We start from the raw sequence: 15708 nt of genomic DNA, 5'->3' as shown, positions 1-15708 counted from the left end.
AAATGGGTGAAAAGAGGAAAAAAAAAGGGAGGAAAGGGGAAAAAAAGCAACATGAAATCACAAATTATCGTGATATCATTGAACCAGAATTTGGGAAATAATTGTCAAATCTAGGGGTTTATTGCAACTTTCCTTCTAAAACTCTAGCCTCCTGCACCTCATTTCAATATCTGACACATTTGGAAGAGTTATGCAAAGGAAAGCAGTCCTTCATCAAGCTGTCTGTCTCACCTATCTCCCTATGAAACACATAATCAGAGAGCACTTACATCAGCTTCACAGCCCTGGACATTAAAGTGACTTGTTTTTATCTCCTCATGCAATTGCTTGTTTTGCTTCTCAACCAGACAGTGCTGGGCACGCTCTGTCAAACATCAGGTTCTTACACTCTTATCTGACCCACTTCAGATTCATACAACAGTCTTTCAGAAATGATTTTCCATGCTACTGCACCATGTAATCCCTCAGAAAGCTCCTACTCTACATTGCCTTTCCTTATCTTTAAGCAAGCAGTGTTTGATAGCATCTTTGGAAAATAAACTTCAGAAAATGTTGATACCAAAGTAATCCTTCTGGTTTGGAAACTCAGAATGGTGAAGGAGGTTGATTGATTTTGAGATAAGTTGTGTCTCATGTTTGCTGTGATCAGAATGCAAGCGTGTGTAAATATGTCAGATCCTGTCTGGTGGAGGTGCCCACTGAAAGTAGGACAAAAGTCCCTAAATACTGCAATGCAAAAGACTCTCACAAAAAAGAGCTAATATTTATTTTTTGCTATTGCTGAGTTTACTGGTTTTCAGTTTGGTTTTCTTTTAGAGAGACCAAAAATTGAACTATTTTTTTTTATTAAGCATCTGATAAATATTTTTAGAACATAAAAATATCCTGTGAAAACATCCTTCAGATACTGTGTGAAGCAGTTTTTTTCTGTTAGAGATGGTAACTGCTTTAAGTTATTCTTTCAGCTTTTTGAAAGTAGGACTCTCTTCAGAAATGCCATTTTTTTTCCAGTAACCAATAAGATCCCCCTTCTTGTTGTCAAGAATTTTAGGTCTCCAAACTATTGTATACTTAGTTTTCTGCTGTCACTTCTTTAGGAACTGAATTTTACTGAATCACTGGGTGATGTTTTAAATCTGTAGAGTTTTTGGAGTTATAAAGATGTATATTGTGAAAAATTAAATTATTAAAGAACTAAAATAATGCTCAAGTCCCTACCAAGTGGACACTGGCACTTTTTTTTTTTCCTAAGCCAAGAATGATTACATTGTGGCAAATCTTGGATTAATCTGAACAACCCCACCAGGACAGTACATACATTTTAGTGAATACGTATATATATAACTTTAAGCAGAATCATCTGTGCAATTTCAATAAAATGACTTGCAGTATTACAGGTTCTTCACAAGGAAATGGAGATGCTCTGTATAAAACAGTGGAGGGTATTGCTTCATGCTGAGGACAAGAGTGAATTGAGAATAAAAGAAATCAGAGTGATAATTTTCTTGAAAGATGTAATTGAGAAATACTCTACATAGCCTGTGAGCATCTCAAAGAGCTGGAATTGCCTCTGTATCTTAATGAAGCTGTTTGCCACCTAAGCCCAAATGACTATCCAGAATAACCCTAGTTACGACGACAATAAATCGGAGTGGCAGCTGTCATTTGATGAATGTCTCTGTCTCAGTAGCGTCCATGGGGAAAAGAAATGAGGAGAATCATAAAGTCATAGAATCATTTAGGTTGGAAAAGACCTTTCAGATCACTAAGTCAAACTGTTAAACTAACACTGACAGGTTCACCACTAAACCATGTCCCTAAGCACGGCATCTGCCTGTTTAGGCAAAAGCTGCTTAAAAAACGTGATGGAGGATTCGGGGAAGGCCATTCAGATTTCATAAGTGGTTTCTCCTTCTTGCTAGCCTTTCGTGGTTATGAACTTGCATCATGTCTGTGTGCGTTTTAGGCAGGCAGGGTTACCAGAGAGGTTGAGCTTTGTGTCTCTGCCTTTATATTTTCAATAGCCAGATAGTGATGCTGAGCTCAGAAAAACTGTGTCAGACGTTGGCAGTGAAGAGGGAGTGCAGGGAGCACTGATTTATCCGCACTGATTTGCCCTCCCCTACAACCATTGGTCCTGTGAGGATGAACACTGGGCTGCCTGAGTGATCTTGAAGACCAGATATAATGGTTTTAATCCTAGTGGTCAAGTGAGCTGCCAGAGTTGAGTATTGTATTTCCATTTAATTAATGACAAGTGTATTTTGCTGTATTTTAGTGAAGCTGTCAGTTTGTGACTGTGGAGTGAAACACTATCTTGGTACCAAGCAGAGTTACAAGGTTCACCTCCTGGAAGTTTTACAGCTTCCAACCATGATAAAACACATTATACAGGATCTCTAAAGCAATTTTGTTATATTTATGATTATTAAAAATGGTCTAGTTCTAATGGGAAACCTGAAGTTCCAAACTGGTAGTATGAACACAACTCCTGCCTACCACTTCCACTCCAGAGAACAAGCAGTTGTTTTTCAGAGAATTAATATTCAGAGCAAGTCCGGTTCATCTTACCTGCTGGGTTCATTTTATTATATAATAAAATCTGATTTATTCTCATTTCTATTTAAAGTATACAGCCATATAAGCATAAGCCGTTTATAAACACTTACTTTCCAAGTAACATAGTATAATACCTACTCTCTTAGGTATTTCTGAGGAATACCAAATGTTGCTCGCCAAAGGGCAGAGATAAAAAGCGGTGCTTTGGCTCTGAACATTGTGCCTGGAGCTAACCACTAGTTATACTGATACCTTCTCAGTTCTTCAGTCTGAAAAAATAAAATAAAATTAAAAAGGAGCCTAGTATGTTTTCTCAGTGAACTTCTCTGAGTATGATAAACCTAACTCTCTCCTTACATTTTACTTACAGAATGGTCTTATCGTTGCCTGTTACCAAGGTTATGTGGATATTGTAATAGCCTTAGCACAATGCCCACACCTTGATGTGAACTGGCAAGACAATGAAGGGAACACGGCTCTCATTACAGCTGCACAGGCAGGTAAGGCTCTTTGTTTCACCTCTGTTACATGCAGGATCTTGGGAGAAGTATGTGTTGTGGCTATTATTTTTAGGATTTTTTCAAGGCCCTGAAATAAATTAGTCTGTGTGAAATAATCCTGGACAAGCCCACTCCTAAGTAGGTCTGCCATGATTTTCTTTGAAATAATTAATCTACAGTAATATTTATCCAATGGATTAAGACAGAAAAAAGCCAGAAATTTCTAGTAGATACCATTAACTTAAAGAAAATCTTGTGTGTGTGCTATATTGCCTTGTTCCTTTAGGCTTATTTTCCTATGTTTGCTCTGGCAAGAAACCAGTCAACATTTTGGTCATATAACATGCAGTTTTAGTGCTGATAGCATCTCTTTTCTCATGCTTGTGGCACCAAACTCAGCGGGTCTGTAGTGATTGCTGACTGTAGGAAAATGTTTCATCATTCTGAAATATCTTAGCTGTTAAGACATTGTTCAACTACTCCATAGTTAAAAGCAAAAAAACCACCCTATTTACATAGCAGTGACCTATGTAAACCTGTTTACATAGGTCTGTGTAAACCCCTGTTTACATAGATTTTACAATCTCACCAGGGTTCAGTGTTTGCAATGCTGCTTTTATAACACACATGTTAATCCTGATGCAGACTGCAGGGAGAGCAGAGTTTATCTCCAGGTTTTATTTTGTCCCACCCAGCATGGTAATATTCAGTGAGTAAGTGTAATAAAGCACATGAATGTAAGAGATGGTCCCCACAGAGTTACTAGTGTACAGTTAAAAAGCAATCAGTCAATTATTTTTGTTAAAACTGCACCACTGTGCTTTAACCTTTAAGTGAAGCTGTAGTTTTCTCTTACAAGTGTTAATAAAGTGCTAAAGCATGTAAATCAAGAAAAATTTAACCAAGTAGGCCATCATGTTGTAGTCTAAAGCTGTTCCCAGGCTGCCTGGCTCTGCATCAGTGGTTTCCTTTGCATTCCTCAAGCGTGCTCCCCAAAGGCAACTTTGCAAGGAAGTGCATATCTGGTCTTTATCATGTCTTCTCACTATTGAAGAATATGGGATGTTCATGGGAGTTCATGGGACATGGTATGACCTCCCATATCCTGGCTGCCTGGAGGAAACCAATTTCTACCAAGCAGTGTCAATGGACATTAGAAGCCATGTCTTAAGACTGGAGCAGTTTGGTTTTGATGTTAATTTAATAATATTGCCACTAGACATTTCCAAGTAGTACCAAACTTTGCTTTGTGTTGTATCAAAAAGTGAAATCCACTAAAGAAGTCACTGACAGATAGGTCTTGGATACTGGAAGAAAGAATTGCAGCCACTGTAAAGTCCATAGCAAAGTCATGAGTATAGTAGTTTTCCAAAGAAAGTGGAGAAGTTTCCAAAACTCTAACCTACTTTTATTTATCTGCCATAATATAAACTTGGACTATAAAAGGTTTAACACTGACTCCTTCCTGACCTTTGTAACTCATTGTAATGAGCTCAGAATTAATCCAGAGAGCTGACATTGACTTGACACTCTCTGCCAGTACTTGCTATTGATCCTCAAAGCAACTCAAAATGACTGTAGTCAGCAGAAGCTAATACAAACTCCTACAACTAGGATGTTTTCCCCTGCCTGTGATAATCTTGAGCTACGGTGTTGACACCAGTTGTTTAACTCATTATCACGACATACTGCTGTAGTGTTGATAGAGATTACTGTGAGGTGAACATTGCAACCAGAGGAGCTACAGTGCAATAGATGCTGCTTAATTGTTGTTAAATGTTAAGTAGTATTATAAGGAACTGAAAGCAAATCTTATGTGAGCTTTCCTTTAGTGGAGGATTTGTTTGTTGTGTTTGGGTTTTTTTATACCAAAAGTATAGGATTTCCTATGAAAAGTCTAATAGCAAATCCACATTATTTCAGTTAATTGTAAAGTGGTATCAGAAGGTTTCAGAAGGTGCTGCCGTTGTTGTTATGACCAGGTGAGACATCAGACCCTGAAGAGAAGCTGGATGGGAAAGAGGCTGCAGTCCTGAGGGATCGTTCTTTGTGTTTCAGAGGCTGCATCTGTAACATGAGGTACAGATACTAAGGGAGATGAAAGGGAAGACCCTTTACTTTTGCTAGAGAAGATTAAAATGCACACCTGCCTGAAACCTGGGCTGTTTCATGACTGCCTAGACATGATGCTCAAATCTGAGCATTAGCTTGAGTTAAATAGAATTATCTTAAAGACCAGATAGAGTCTCAGAAGAGAAGTGAATTCAAGTCCTGATATTGATTTTGATAATTTAAGATCTTTATCCTTCAAAGAAAGTATCTAAAGCTGGCATTTTTTTGCATGGGCTGACCCATGCAGAGAATGATAGGCTGGACTGATAAGTGAACAGCAGTGCTTTCACGACAAGTTTAATAGTGTAGAAAAATAACCACAAAGTGCTCTCCTTAGTGTGTAAAATTTAGGTTTGAGAATCGGTCTGTTCTCTTGCACTCTCAATACTTCTTACAGAGGTGGGATCCCTTCTCAAAGAGTGCTTACCTTACAAAACTGTAAATTCATTGCAGCCTGCAGCAGGTGGTGCCCAGAAATGGTTGGTGATGCTGTTAAAGCAGAAGCAAAATCATTAAATCTCAGTACAAGGACAATGCAGAAAAAAATGGGAGATTGATGCAAACAAGAGATTGAAATAACAAGTCAAAAGAAAGGGAAGAGAGTGGTTTCAAAAAAATGGAAAAGGAAGGAAAATTACATTATTTCATTTTCCTCTCGGTTCTGCTGCTGCTGAGGACATAGCTACATAAGCAGCAGTGTCTGGTAACTGGCATGCACTGGTGTTTAGAGAGACGTGTATTTATTTTCTCACAAAGTATAGACGTTTTATGTTACAGGGGCAGTTTCAGGCAGTGCTGTGGAGCTAGCAACACAAAATCAGGATTTATCCCAGTTTCTATTTATTAGGGGAGACATGAGAACACAAACACCCATTCAAAGGATGAAACATTCCGGGTATCTTCAGTTCCATCCATCCAGGAAAAAACATTCACCACCCATAGACGAAACACAGGCTTTTTGCAGGTACAGTTTGAAATTGTAGATGTTATATGACAGAGCATCTTCCTTACTATACAGCTTATCCTTCTGCCTGTATTACATAGATTGTTAGGTAATATTGTTGTTTATTATAGGCAGCAATTAAGTCAATTAAGCTATTACAGACCTCTGTGCTGATCTTTAAATATGGCTCACAGGGCAAGGAAGTGTAACCTTAGCATGCCAGTTCTGGTAGAAGATAGATCTGGCTTACAAACAGCAAAAACCTGATACAAATTCAGTATCACCAAACTGGCTGAGGCCAGGCTAATTTGTTTTAGAACAGCATAAAGCTTTCATAGCAGACTTTAAATCACAGAAGCCTCACCTGGCTTATGATTTAGATATGCGCTTCTAGTTTGCCCAGACACAGGAGAACTGAAGCAAACCTTATGGCCTTAAATCAAAAGTGTTTGACAGGGCTTGAACAAAAACTTGGCAATCTCTGAGCTCTGCTTTGAATTTGATATGTTTGAACTAGAAATTTGAAGCAAACCCCAGAGGACACAAGCTCCTGCAGATTAAAACTGAAGTGGTTTTCAGGAATCCCTGAGACACAAAACTTCTGAGAATCACAAACCTCTTCATTTTCTTTATTATTTTATTGCTGGTATTTTTTCTGTTTCATTTGAGGCCATCTGTAGCCCCCTGGGGAAGTTTGGCTGAGCAAGGTCTTTCAGGATTGACTCTTAGGATCATCCCAGATTTGCAAAACGTCTTTTACTGCAGCTATGCTTTTGGCAAAGGGAAGAACATCTTTAGAAATATAACAACTGCTGAAAAATCTTTCATCTTGCTATTTCTCCGTGTTTCAGTTCCTGTCTCCAGTTTCTGTGATCAAAAAGCAGTATTTCAGCTGTTCCAAAATCTACATGAAGACACACACTGAACATCACTGAAACAGAGCATGTCCTGCAAAACAATTCAAGCACAAAGATTCTCCTGGTGGTAACTGATACCTTGCTAGGATTTGACCTTATGCCATAAAGACAGCTTCTGTATTGAGTAAGCAGGACCGGGTCACTTGATCCCACCCTGCACCCAGTTCACCTTTCCTTTGTTCAGCTGGCTGTAGTTTGCCCTATATTTATATTCCATTTGCATCAGACTGTGCAAGGTACAGAGAACTCCTTAATGGGTTTTCTGTGACTGGTGTTGCTAAGCTGATCTGCGCTATCACTACATCTGCTCAGGTTTCAGGACAGTTTCCAGTTATTATGCAGCAAGGTAGCCAAGGCCAGGAAATCCCAGGAGATAAAGGAAAACATCTTAAATTATTTGGTAAAGATTTTCTTAACTTGCTTTCCAAAGTGAATACAGGACTGTGTTGGTACAAAGTGACTGCTGAGGAAGTCTGCACCAGATGTGACACCATAGACTTAAAATTGTCCTATATGAATTATAATCTGCATCAGTAACACTTCTATATGAATCTGAATGACATGCATTACAGGATATTCAGCTGGACTGCAGAGTGAGATGAGAGAATATTTTTACAGCTCCTGGTAATTAAATTGTGATTGTTGCAGCTGCCTGACAGACTGCATTATTTCATAAAGCATCAAAGCATCATAAAATGAATGACAAGTGAAGAGAAAACTGGTTTGAATAAGTCATCATGGCACTAGATATTCTTCTTGTTCTGATAGTCCAATTATAAAGATTTGATGTTTTAATTGGTCTTCCAACCATTTAGCCAGAAATGTCTTCAACTACTCAGTACACGCTTTGACACCAGTTACTCCGTCATACAAGGCACATGAATGGCACAAGTGTTGCTTTTAGAAATAGAATTTATTAGTACCAAACCTGAACATCAGCCCCATTTTATTGTTGTTGGAGAATAGACAAGTGGCTTCACACTGCCAGAAAAATAAAAATGTGGGATTTCTGTATCTTATTAATTATCTTCATTCTTTCAGTTATCAAACCTGCAGGAGTAATTTTTGGTTTAACCCTGAGACAGAACTTTAATTCTGTGACACATTATCTCTGCTTTTTCTTTTCTTTAAGGGCACATAACCATTACAAATTATTTGTTGAACTATTTTCCTGGGCTTGATATTGAGAAGAGGAATGTGTTTGGATTCACAGCACTGATGAAGTCTGCAATGCAGGGCCGAACTGAATGTGTGAAAGCCTTGATGTTGGCAGGTATGCAAAGTGCATTGTTGCTTCTTCATCATCATCTAACTGTAAATGCTAGACAGTCACATGCAAACACCAAGAAGAAAATTGTCTGTTGGGGTATTTACTCTGAGAGATACAGTGCAGCCTTCCCTGGAAATGTGTGCAACATAAATAAGTCATAGAGAAGGTGATGAAGCCATGTGCTGCATGTTGCAAGAGCACTCAGTTTGCCTATGAAAGCCCATCCAGGAGCTCTCCAGGTGCTCTCAGGGGGAGATTCATTGTCCCCAGCAGGGTTTGAGGAGCGTCATCATCAAGATTTGTAGACAAGGAGTTAATGAAGTTCATGACACAGCTGAGAAGGACACAGAGATCTCTTGCTGCCAGTTCTCTGGGTGTGATAGTGCAAGAGTGTGTGATGGTGGTGGGACCACAGCCAGACCTCCGCGTCTCCGCCCAGCCATGGCAGGTCCTGGGTCAGGGAATGGAGAGCTCTGGGGGCTCTGGCTCCCATCAGTAGAGTTGGGTGTAGGGGTCACATCCCATAAGGGACGTTGGTGGGAAATTTGGCAACATAGGGAACAACCCCTCTTTCTAACCCCTCTACAAATCTGAGTTTGGTCTCAGCTTTATGGGCAATAGAGCACCAGCAGGTCTGTATCAGCTGGATGGAGGGAGTCGTGGCACAGGGAGTGAGCAGATCCATCTCTGCCCACCTGCCTCTCTTCTCAACTGAGAACAGGAAATATGTTTCTTGCTGTGGGCTCTTGACTGCAGTTTAATTTCCAGCTGTATGCACTTGTGAGGGGAAGGGATCTTGGAAAGGCAAGAGGCACTGGGGCAAGAGCCTCTACAGGAGCAGTCCCAGCATACAGCACCTTTTAGACACAATGTTGTATGGTTTTATTACATTGAATAATTGGTGTATACGTTACTAGCTAATAATTAAATAACTAGCATATATTAGTATACATTCTTGTAATTCAGTTGCAGATATATGACACAAATAAAATGTTATAGAAATGAATGTGAATATTGTTACTGTTTAGACTGCAAATCCTACAGGTCCATTTCATTGAGAGATCTTGAATAAGTGTTTCATTTCAGTGATTTTGTTGTCATAGAAGTCTAACCTGATCATAACATGAATATTTTAAGTTACAGTCATTTATCAAGCATAGCAATATTACTATCATTCATTTTCATAACATCCAGTTTCTAGATGTTGATATGACCCAGGAAAAGTTTGGATGATGTGATAAGCAGTATATTATTTTCTGCAAGGTTCTGTAGCCTCTTATACTGAAATCAAGGCTTTGGAATGGAATTCCATTTTGGAATTAATTTTTTATGACACAAAATTGTAAGACGACTGTCAGAGCTAGAGTACTGCTAGACACAGATGCACTTTCCGGACTAACACATACTTCATGCAGATGCTAGTTCCAAATTTTCCAGTGCCCATTATAAATTATCACTGAAAATGAAACTTCAATCCCAAAGCCTTATGAGCTGTCAAACTGACCTTACAGTGTCATGGCTTTCTGTTATTATCACTGGAGATCTGATGGAAGCTGCTTCTTTCTGCTTTCATCACTAGAACCTATTTCACAACCTTTCCATCTTTGTAGGTAACTTAGTCCTTGTTATTCTACTTCTTGTACAAAAAGTATTGGTATCAAAGTTTGCTATGTGTTTTCTGCCTCTGGCATCAAATAGCCACCTTCTTGTTTTCATGATTCATAAAAAACCAGAATATTAGAGAGAACAAAACTTTAGCCAGACAGAAAATGGCTTTGTTAGCCTGCATATCTAGGTATAAGTTTACCTGCAGAAAGATGTATTGGCCTGTTAGTGCATGAGAGATAGTAAGGATACCAAAGATCATGCATTGGTTAAAGAGGTGTACCGTTAATATACACTGTTTTAAAATTGCAGTTCATATACATGTTTCAGTGAGTATTTTGCAGATCCTCACATTTTTATATCAAAATAGAGGCCACACAGGAAGTGTGGTAAATTTCTGGCACCCATTTTAATATCTGATCATATTTTAGCATTGTACACTCTGGTGAAATGTAGGCAGGGAAGGAGCTGCTCATCCAGAATGGATTTAGAAGTGCTCAGGACTTAAGAGATACTGAGTGGCGGCTGATAAAGTGCTAGTTTGGTGAAGAAGATGAAAGAAATTGTTATTAAAGACTTGGTGACAAAAAAATCAATTTCACAAGGAAACCAGCAAAATTCCATGTTAAAACGTGCATGGAAATAATAGGAGGAAAACACCCATAATCAGCTGTGGGTCTACTTGCACAGAAAATGAGTTACAGCCAGGAGGTTTTTAAACCCAGTATTTGTTTAGGGACTTGGATAAGACCTCTCTCGACAGGCCTCTACTTATGGCAATGCAGGAGGAAAGTAACTCACCTTCGGGACCGGTCTTGTTCAACATCTTTGTTGGTGACATGGACAGTGGGATTGAGTGCGCCCTCAGCAAGTTTGCCGATGACACCAAGCTGTGTGGTTCGGTTGATACGCCGGAGGGAAGGAATGCCATCCAGAGGGACCTTGACACGCTTGTGAGGTGGGCTGATGCCAACCTGATGAAGTTTAACCATGCCGAGTGCAAGGTCCTACACCTGGGTCAGAGCGATCCCAGGCACAGCTACAGGTTGGACAAAGAAGAGATTCAGAGCAGCCCTGCAGAGAAGGACTTGGGGGTGTTGGTCGATGAGAAAATGAACATGAGCCGGCTTCAGTGTGCGCTCACAGCCCAGAAAGCCAACCGTATCCTGGGCTGCATCAAAAGGAGCGTGACCAGCAGGTCGAAGGAGGTGATCCTGCCCCTCTACTCTGCTCTCGTGAGACCTCACTTGGAGTATTGTGTGCAGTTCTGGTGTCCTCAACATAAAAAGGACATGGAACTGTTGGAACAAGTCCAGAGGAGGGCCACGAGGATGATCAGGGGACTGGAGCACCTTCCATATGAAGATAGGCTGAGAAAGTTGGGGCTGTTGAGCCTGGAGAAGAGAAGGCTGCGTGGAGACCTCATAGCAGCCTTCCAGTATCTGAAGGGGGCCTACAAGGATGCTGGGGATGGACTATTCATCAGGGACTGTAGTGACAGGACAAGGGGTAACGGGTTCAAACTTAAACAGGGGAAGTTTAGATTGGCTATAAGGAAGAAATTCTTTACTGTTGGGGTGGTGAGGCACTGGAATGGGTTGCCCAGGGAGGTTGTGAATGCTCCATCCTTGGCAGTGTTCAAGGCCAGGTTGGATGAGGCCTTGGGTGTCATGGTTTAGTGTGAGGTGTCCCTGCCCATGGCAGGTGGGTTGGAATGAGAAGATCTTAAGGTCCTTTCCAACCCTAACTATTCTATGATTCTATAGCCACCTAAGCACGAACTTAACACAGCCAGACGGGCAAGAGGTAAGGGCAACGTGTGGCAGATGATTGGGGCTGGATTGTCAAAGTGACTGCTCTTTCTGGAATTAGAGTTCCTGGAGGGTGGCCAAGGTCAATCATTACAAGATTAAAGTCCTCTGAGACACTTGGACATAATGTTGTTCTTTCAAAGTGAGTCTTTGGAACATCTGAATGTGCTATTCCTGAGTGCACAGCGAGTGAGGGGGGAACTCAATCACTCACTGGCAGTTTGTCACAGGCTGCTGCACTGCCAGGACTGCGCTGATGCCAGCATTCAGCAAGCGAGCCAGCCCGAGCAGGAGTACAGAAATGCTGGTTGCAATTCATGTGTCAAGCCCTGTTGTAATCTCCAGTGTAAACTCAGTGCTGCTTTAGTAAAGTCATCAGAGTGGCTGTGGATCTGGAGATTGGTCTTTAAATACTGCATATAAAACAAGTCAGTAACAGATGCTTGAGCTCTTTCACTCCCTATCTTTGAACTCCGGATGTCAGTTTTGCGTCAAGAGGAACATTAAACCTTTTCAATCAAATAGGATATCGGTATCCCAAAGGGGCATCTGTATTCAAACTAGTTGTGCTGAAAATAATCTTAATGCAACTTTCATAGGAAAATCAAGGCAACTGGCAAAATGCAGTTTTTCTAAAAGAAAACCTGTAGGATATACTTACAGGGAAATGATAGTTCAGTAAGACTGCTATCACATTTTAAAAGGGACATGACTATTTATGTCTCCTCCAGATGAGGCAATCTGCTGAATGACAAGGTTATTCAGAAATGTTTCCTGATCTGTACAGAGAATCAATACCACAGTAGTACATCATGCCTTAGAAGTGGTTTTGTGGTATAAGGTACAAATTGAAAGATCGGGATTTCAATACTCTGTAGTACTGTTTCCTGAGATACAGTTTCTGAAACACCTAGGGACACATCTGCCAGGGAGCAGCAGGATAGGGCTTGTCTTCAAATGGAGGTAAGCCAAGGGTAACAGCAAGGCACACAGAGGCACTAGCCTCATCAACAAAGGTGTTCCTTAAAGAAACGGAGCAGGGCTGGTGACAATAGCCAGGATCAGCCTGTACTGCAGTGACTGACAGGTAAGGCCATAGAGTTAAGGTACGTCTGAAGTCAAAACAAGAAATTAAGTCTGTGAGTCAGGCTCCAAATCACCAAGGCACATGACCAGGCACAGGCATAGCTATAACACTGCTCAAGCAAGGATCAGAGCTAAGTGTGTGAGCTTCAGTGCAGCCCTCAAGTAAAGGTGAGGAGTGCTCAGTGGGCACTTTCCCACACAGCTCTTTTGCACGTCTCAAATCCAAGGTCTCACATATGCACCATATCAGAGCTGGCAGGTCTCTTTCTCAAAGGTAAAGGTTAGCAGCTGACTATACCTCTTGCTTGTTTACAAGAAGAACATACTCTTCATTAAAATTTATATTTGGAGACAATTCCTTTATTTACTGTTGTCCCTGTGGTAAATCCTTGCCTGTTATGTGTATGACATGGAAAGAACTTCCACGTAATCTACCATGTTCCCAGTCAGCTCTAATGGGAAGAAGTGAAGACCCGATCAAGTATTAAGAAAGGACAGGACAAGAAGACAGCCTGAGATTGGAGAGATTAAGAGGCAGTAAATTTGGGTAGGATGGTTCAAAGCAGGCTAGTGCAGCAGGAAGGCATGTCTTTTTAAGTCTTTGTTCCTCCCCTCACTGGTTTGTCTGTCTTCTGTAGCCAGGAACGTTATCAAACCCTGCTGCCTTTGAGATCTCGCACTCCTTTCTTCAGTCCACAGCTAATAAAACTTTGATTTGATTAACTTTTCTTCCTCTATCTTCCTCTTCTTTGCCTCCTCTCTGCTTCCCAGTCTGCGTCCCATGCTTGATTCCCTGCAGTGCCCTTGTGCTTTCTCTTTGAGTGGTCCTTTCAGAAAATTTCACTTAAATTACACTTAAACTGACATCAGGTCTTTTGCTTACGATGTCCCCATCCACATTTACTCTTGCTCTGTGACTCTAGCATCCTCTTTTTAGGTATTTTCGCAGAGGCTTAGGAATCTCGCCCATTATCCACTCTTTGACATGTATGGAAACTTTCCTTGTATTTGATTACCCATGTCACCATCCTCTCAAGTTTCCCTAATTCTAGTGTCCTCTCAGACACAAAAGAACCAGAATTGTACACCTGGTGTTTTCTCTACCACCGCCAACCCCCCCACCCCCCAAGTCCCTTTTTTCTCTTTTTTTTCTCTATTTTTAATGCTTTTCTAGAAATTCCTTTGTTTTATTTGTTATTTTTTTCCCCTAGTAAGCACTGATTAGATATTTCCATGTATCTTGTCATCATTAGCTTAGAATCTCTCTTCCAAGTAACGTCAACTAATGCAAAGACCATTATTCTTTATGGCAAGGATTTCTGTGTACTGAATTGTTTCTGTATTCTTCACTCTTTTCATGCAAGCTCAAGTGAATGGATTTTAAAATGGCAGGCAACATTCAATGCAGTTTCAATTCTTTGTGTCATTCTTTGCATTAAGAGTATTTCATATATATAGCCTTAATTTCTTCTATTTCCTTATTTTTTATTTTTCTAACAGATCAGGAGTTCGGAAAGTTAGGAACCTGGTATCTCCTTATGGCATGTCCATTTGACACAAATATTATCGAGTTTCATATGTGATATTTTCTTGTAAGGATCTCCCTGATTCCACTCTGATCACAGCAACAAAAGTGCTGGCAGTTTCATTAATTTAACACTAACTGGTTTTCTTTTTTTTGAGGGGCAAATGTTCATGCGACTGACCCAAGCCGTGGACTGACTTCATGGGAATGGGCTTGTTACACAGGAAGATCAGAATCTGCCTTCATCATGCAAAAGCTGATGGACAGGCCATGCCCAGAACAGCTTTGTGATCAATATAAACCAGAATGGCCAAAGATGAAGGAACTTCTCGCCAAGGCTGCAGAGCCAAAAAGCTGTTTGCAGAGGTTTTCTGAGTGCATGAGGGCAGCTATCTCATTCCGGTCTTTCTACGGCCCAGAAGCAGACGGGGTCCTTGACCATATGGTGAAGGTAACAACAAGTTTGCACAGTCCTTTCATTGCCCTGTCCTGCCGGACTGTGTGCCCAAGCAGCCCACCTTCTGTGGGGAAACGCAGACTGGCTGTGCAAGAAATCCTTAGGCAGCAGAGAGCCGAGGAGATCCGATCTCAGGATAAAGATCACATTAGCAGCTACGAGAAGCTATTTCAGAACTCCAAAGTCACGCTGATCCCCAAGAAGAAGGACAGGCGAGCCAGCCTGCAGCCCATCAGCCTTGCAGTATCCCAAGTGAACACCATAGCCACTAGGAAAGCAAGTCTCTTGCCACTCCACCTGCTCAGACGCAGCAGCGTCAGGCCAGGATTTGTAATCCCCAAAGTCCGAATCAGCAAGGCTCCTCCACCCACCTTCCAGCCAGAAAAGGCGAGAAGGAGGAGCAGTGCAAAGGATGACCCCTATCTGCAGATTCCCAAGTGGAGGTACAAGGAGCTAAAAGAGGAGCGGAAGAAGGCAGAGGAACAGGAAAAGAAAAAAGCAGCAGAGGCTCAAAAGCTGAAGCAGGTGTCTCCTGCCAGATGCAGGACCTGATTTAAAGGCAGCTGCTTAGAAGGTTTTTGAGCCATTAGTCTTGTTATCTGAGCAAGATAACAGACTGAATGCCTTTGTGCATGCCCGTTGCTCATGGAGATGGAATACAGAATAATGGCCTTTAAGGTGCAGAAACAGGGCAGGGGTTATGCTGCAGTGTGTCTGATGGTGGAGCAGGAAGGTATTTTGAGGTGGAAGACTTACTAAGTTTGCCTGTCTGCTGTTGATAGGAAGTTTTAAGCGGTGCAGTCCTTTTGCAGTTTCCTTTTTTCCCCGGTTCCAGGTGAATGACTGAGAAATGGCTTGAAAAACAACGTGTGTGAAAGGATCATGTTTTGTGTTTGTTAATTTTGTAAAGGGCAAAATTAAGA

At 41.0% G+C, this 15708-nt stretch overlaps 1 protein-coding gene across 1 annotated transcript in view; it reads left to right on the top strand.

The window, feature by feature from the left end:
- The window catches only part of ANKRD33B (ankyrin repeat domain 33B), a gene marked incomplete at both ends in the record, with an annotated part of 38593 nt that extends 23256 nt beyond the window's left edge, over positions 1-15337 (top strand). Inside the window, 3 exons of the mRNA XM_080611063.1 lie at positions 2930-3059; positions 8164-8304; positions 14487-15337. Of these exons, the coding sequence (XP_080467189.1) occupies positions 2930-3059; positions 8164-8304; positions 14487-15337 (1122 nt within the window). The remainder of the gene's footprint in view (positions 1-2929; positions 3060-8163; positions 8305-14486) is intronic.
- Positions 15338-15708: the final 371 nt, after the last annotated feature.

Source organism: Psittacula echo (genome assembly GCF_963264785.1).
Source record: "Psittacula echo genome assembly, chromosome: 2".
In the NCBI taxonomy this organism is placed as follows: domain Eukaryota; kingdom Metazoa; phylum Chordata; class Aves; order Psittaciformes; family Psittacidae; genus Psittacula; species Psittacula echo.
Note: the sequence above shows the minus strand (reverse complement) of the source record. Positions and strands in the feature narration are given on the sequence as shown.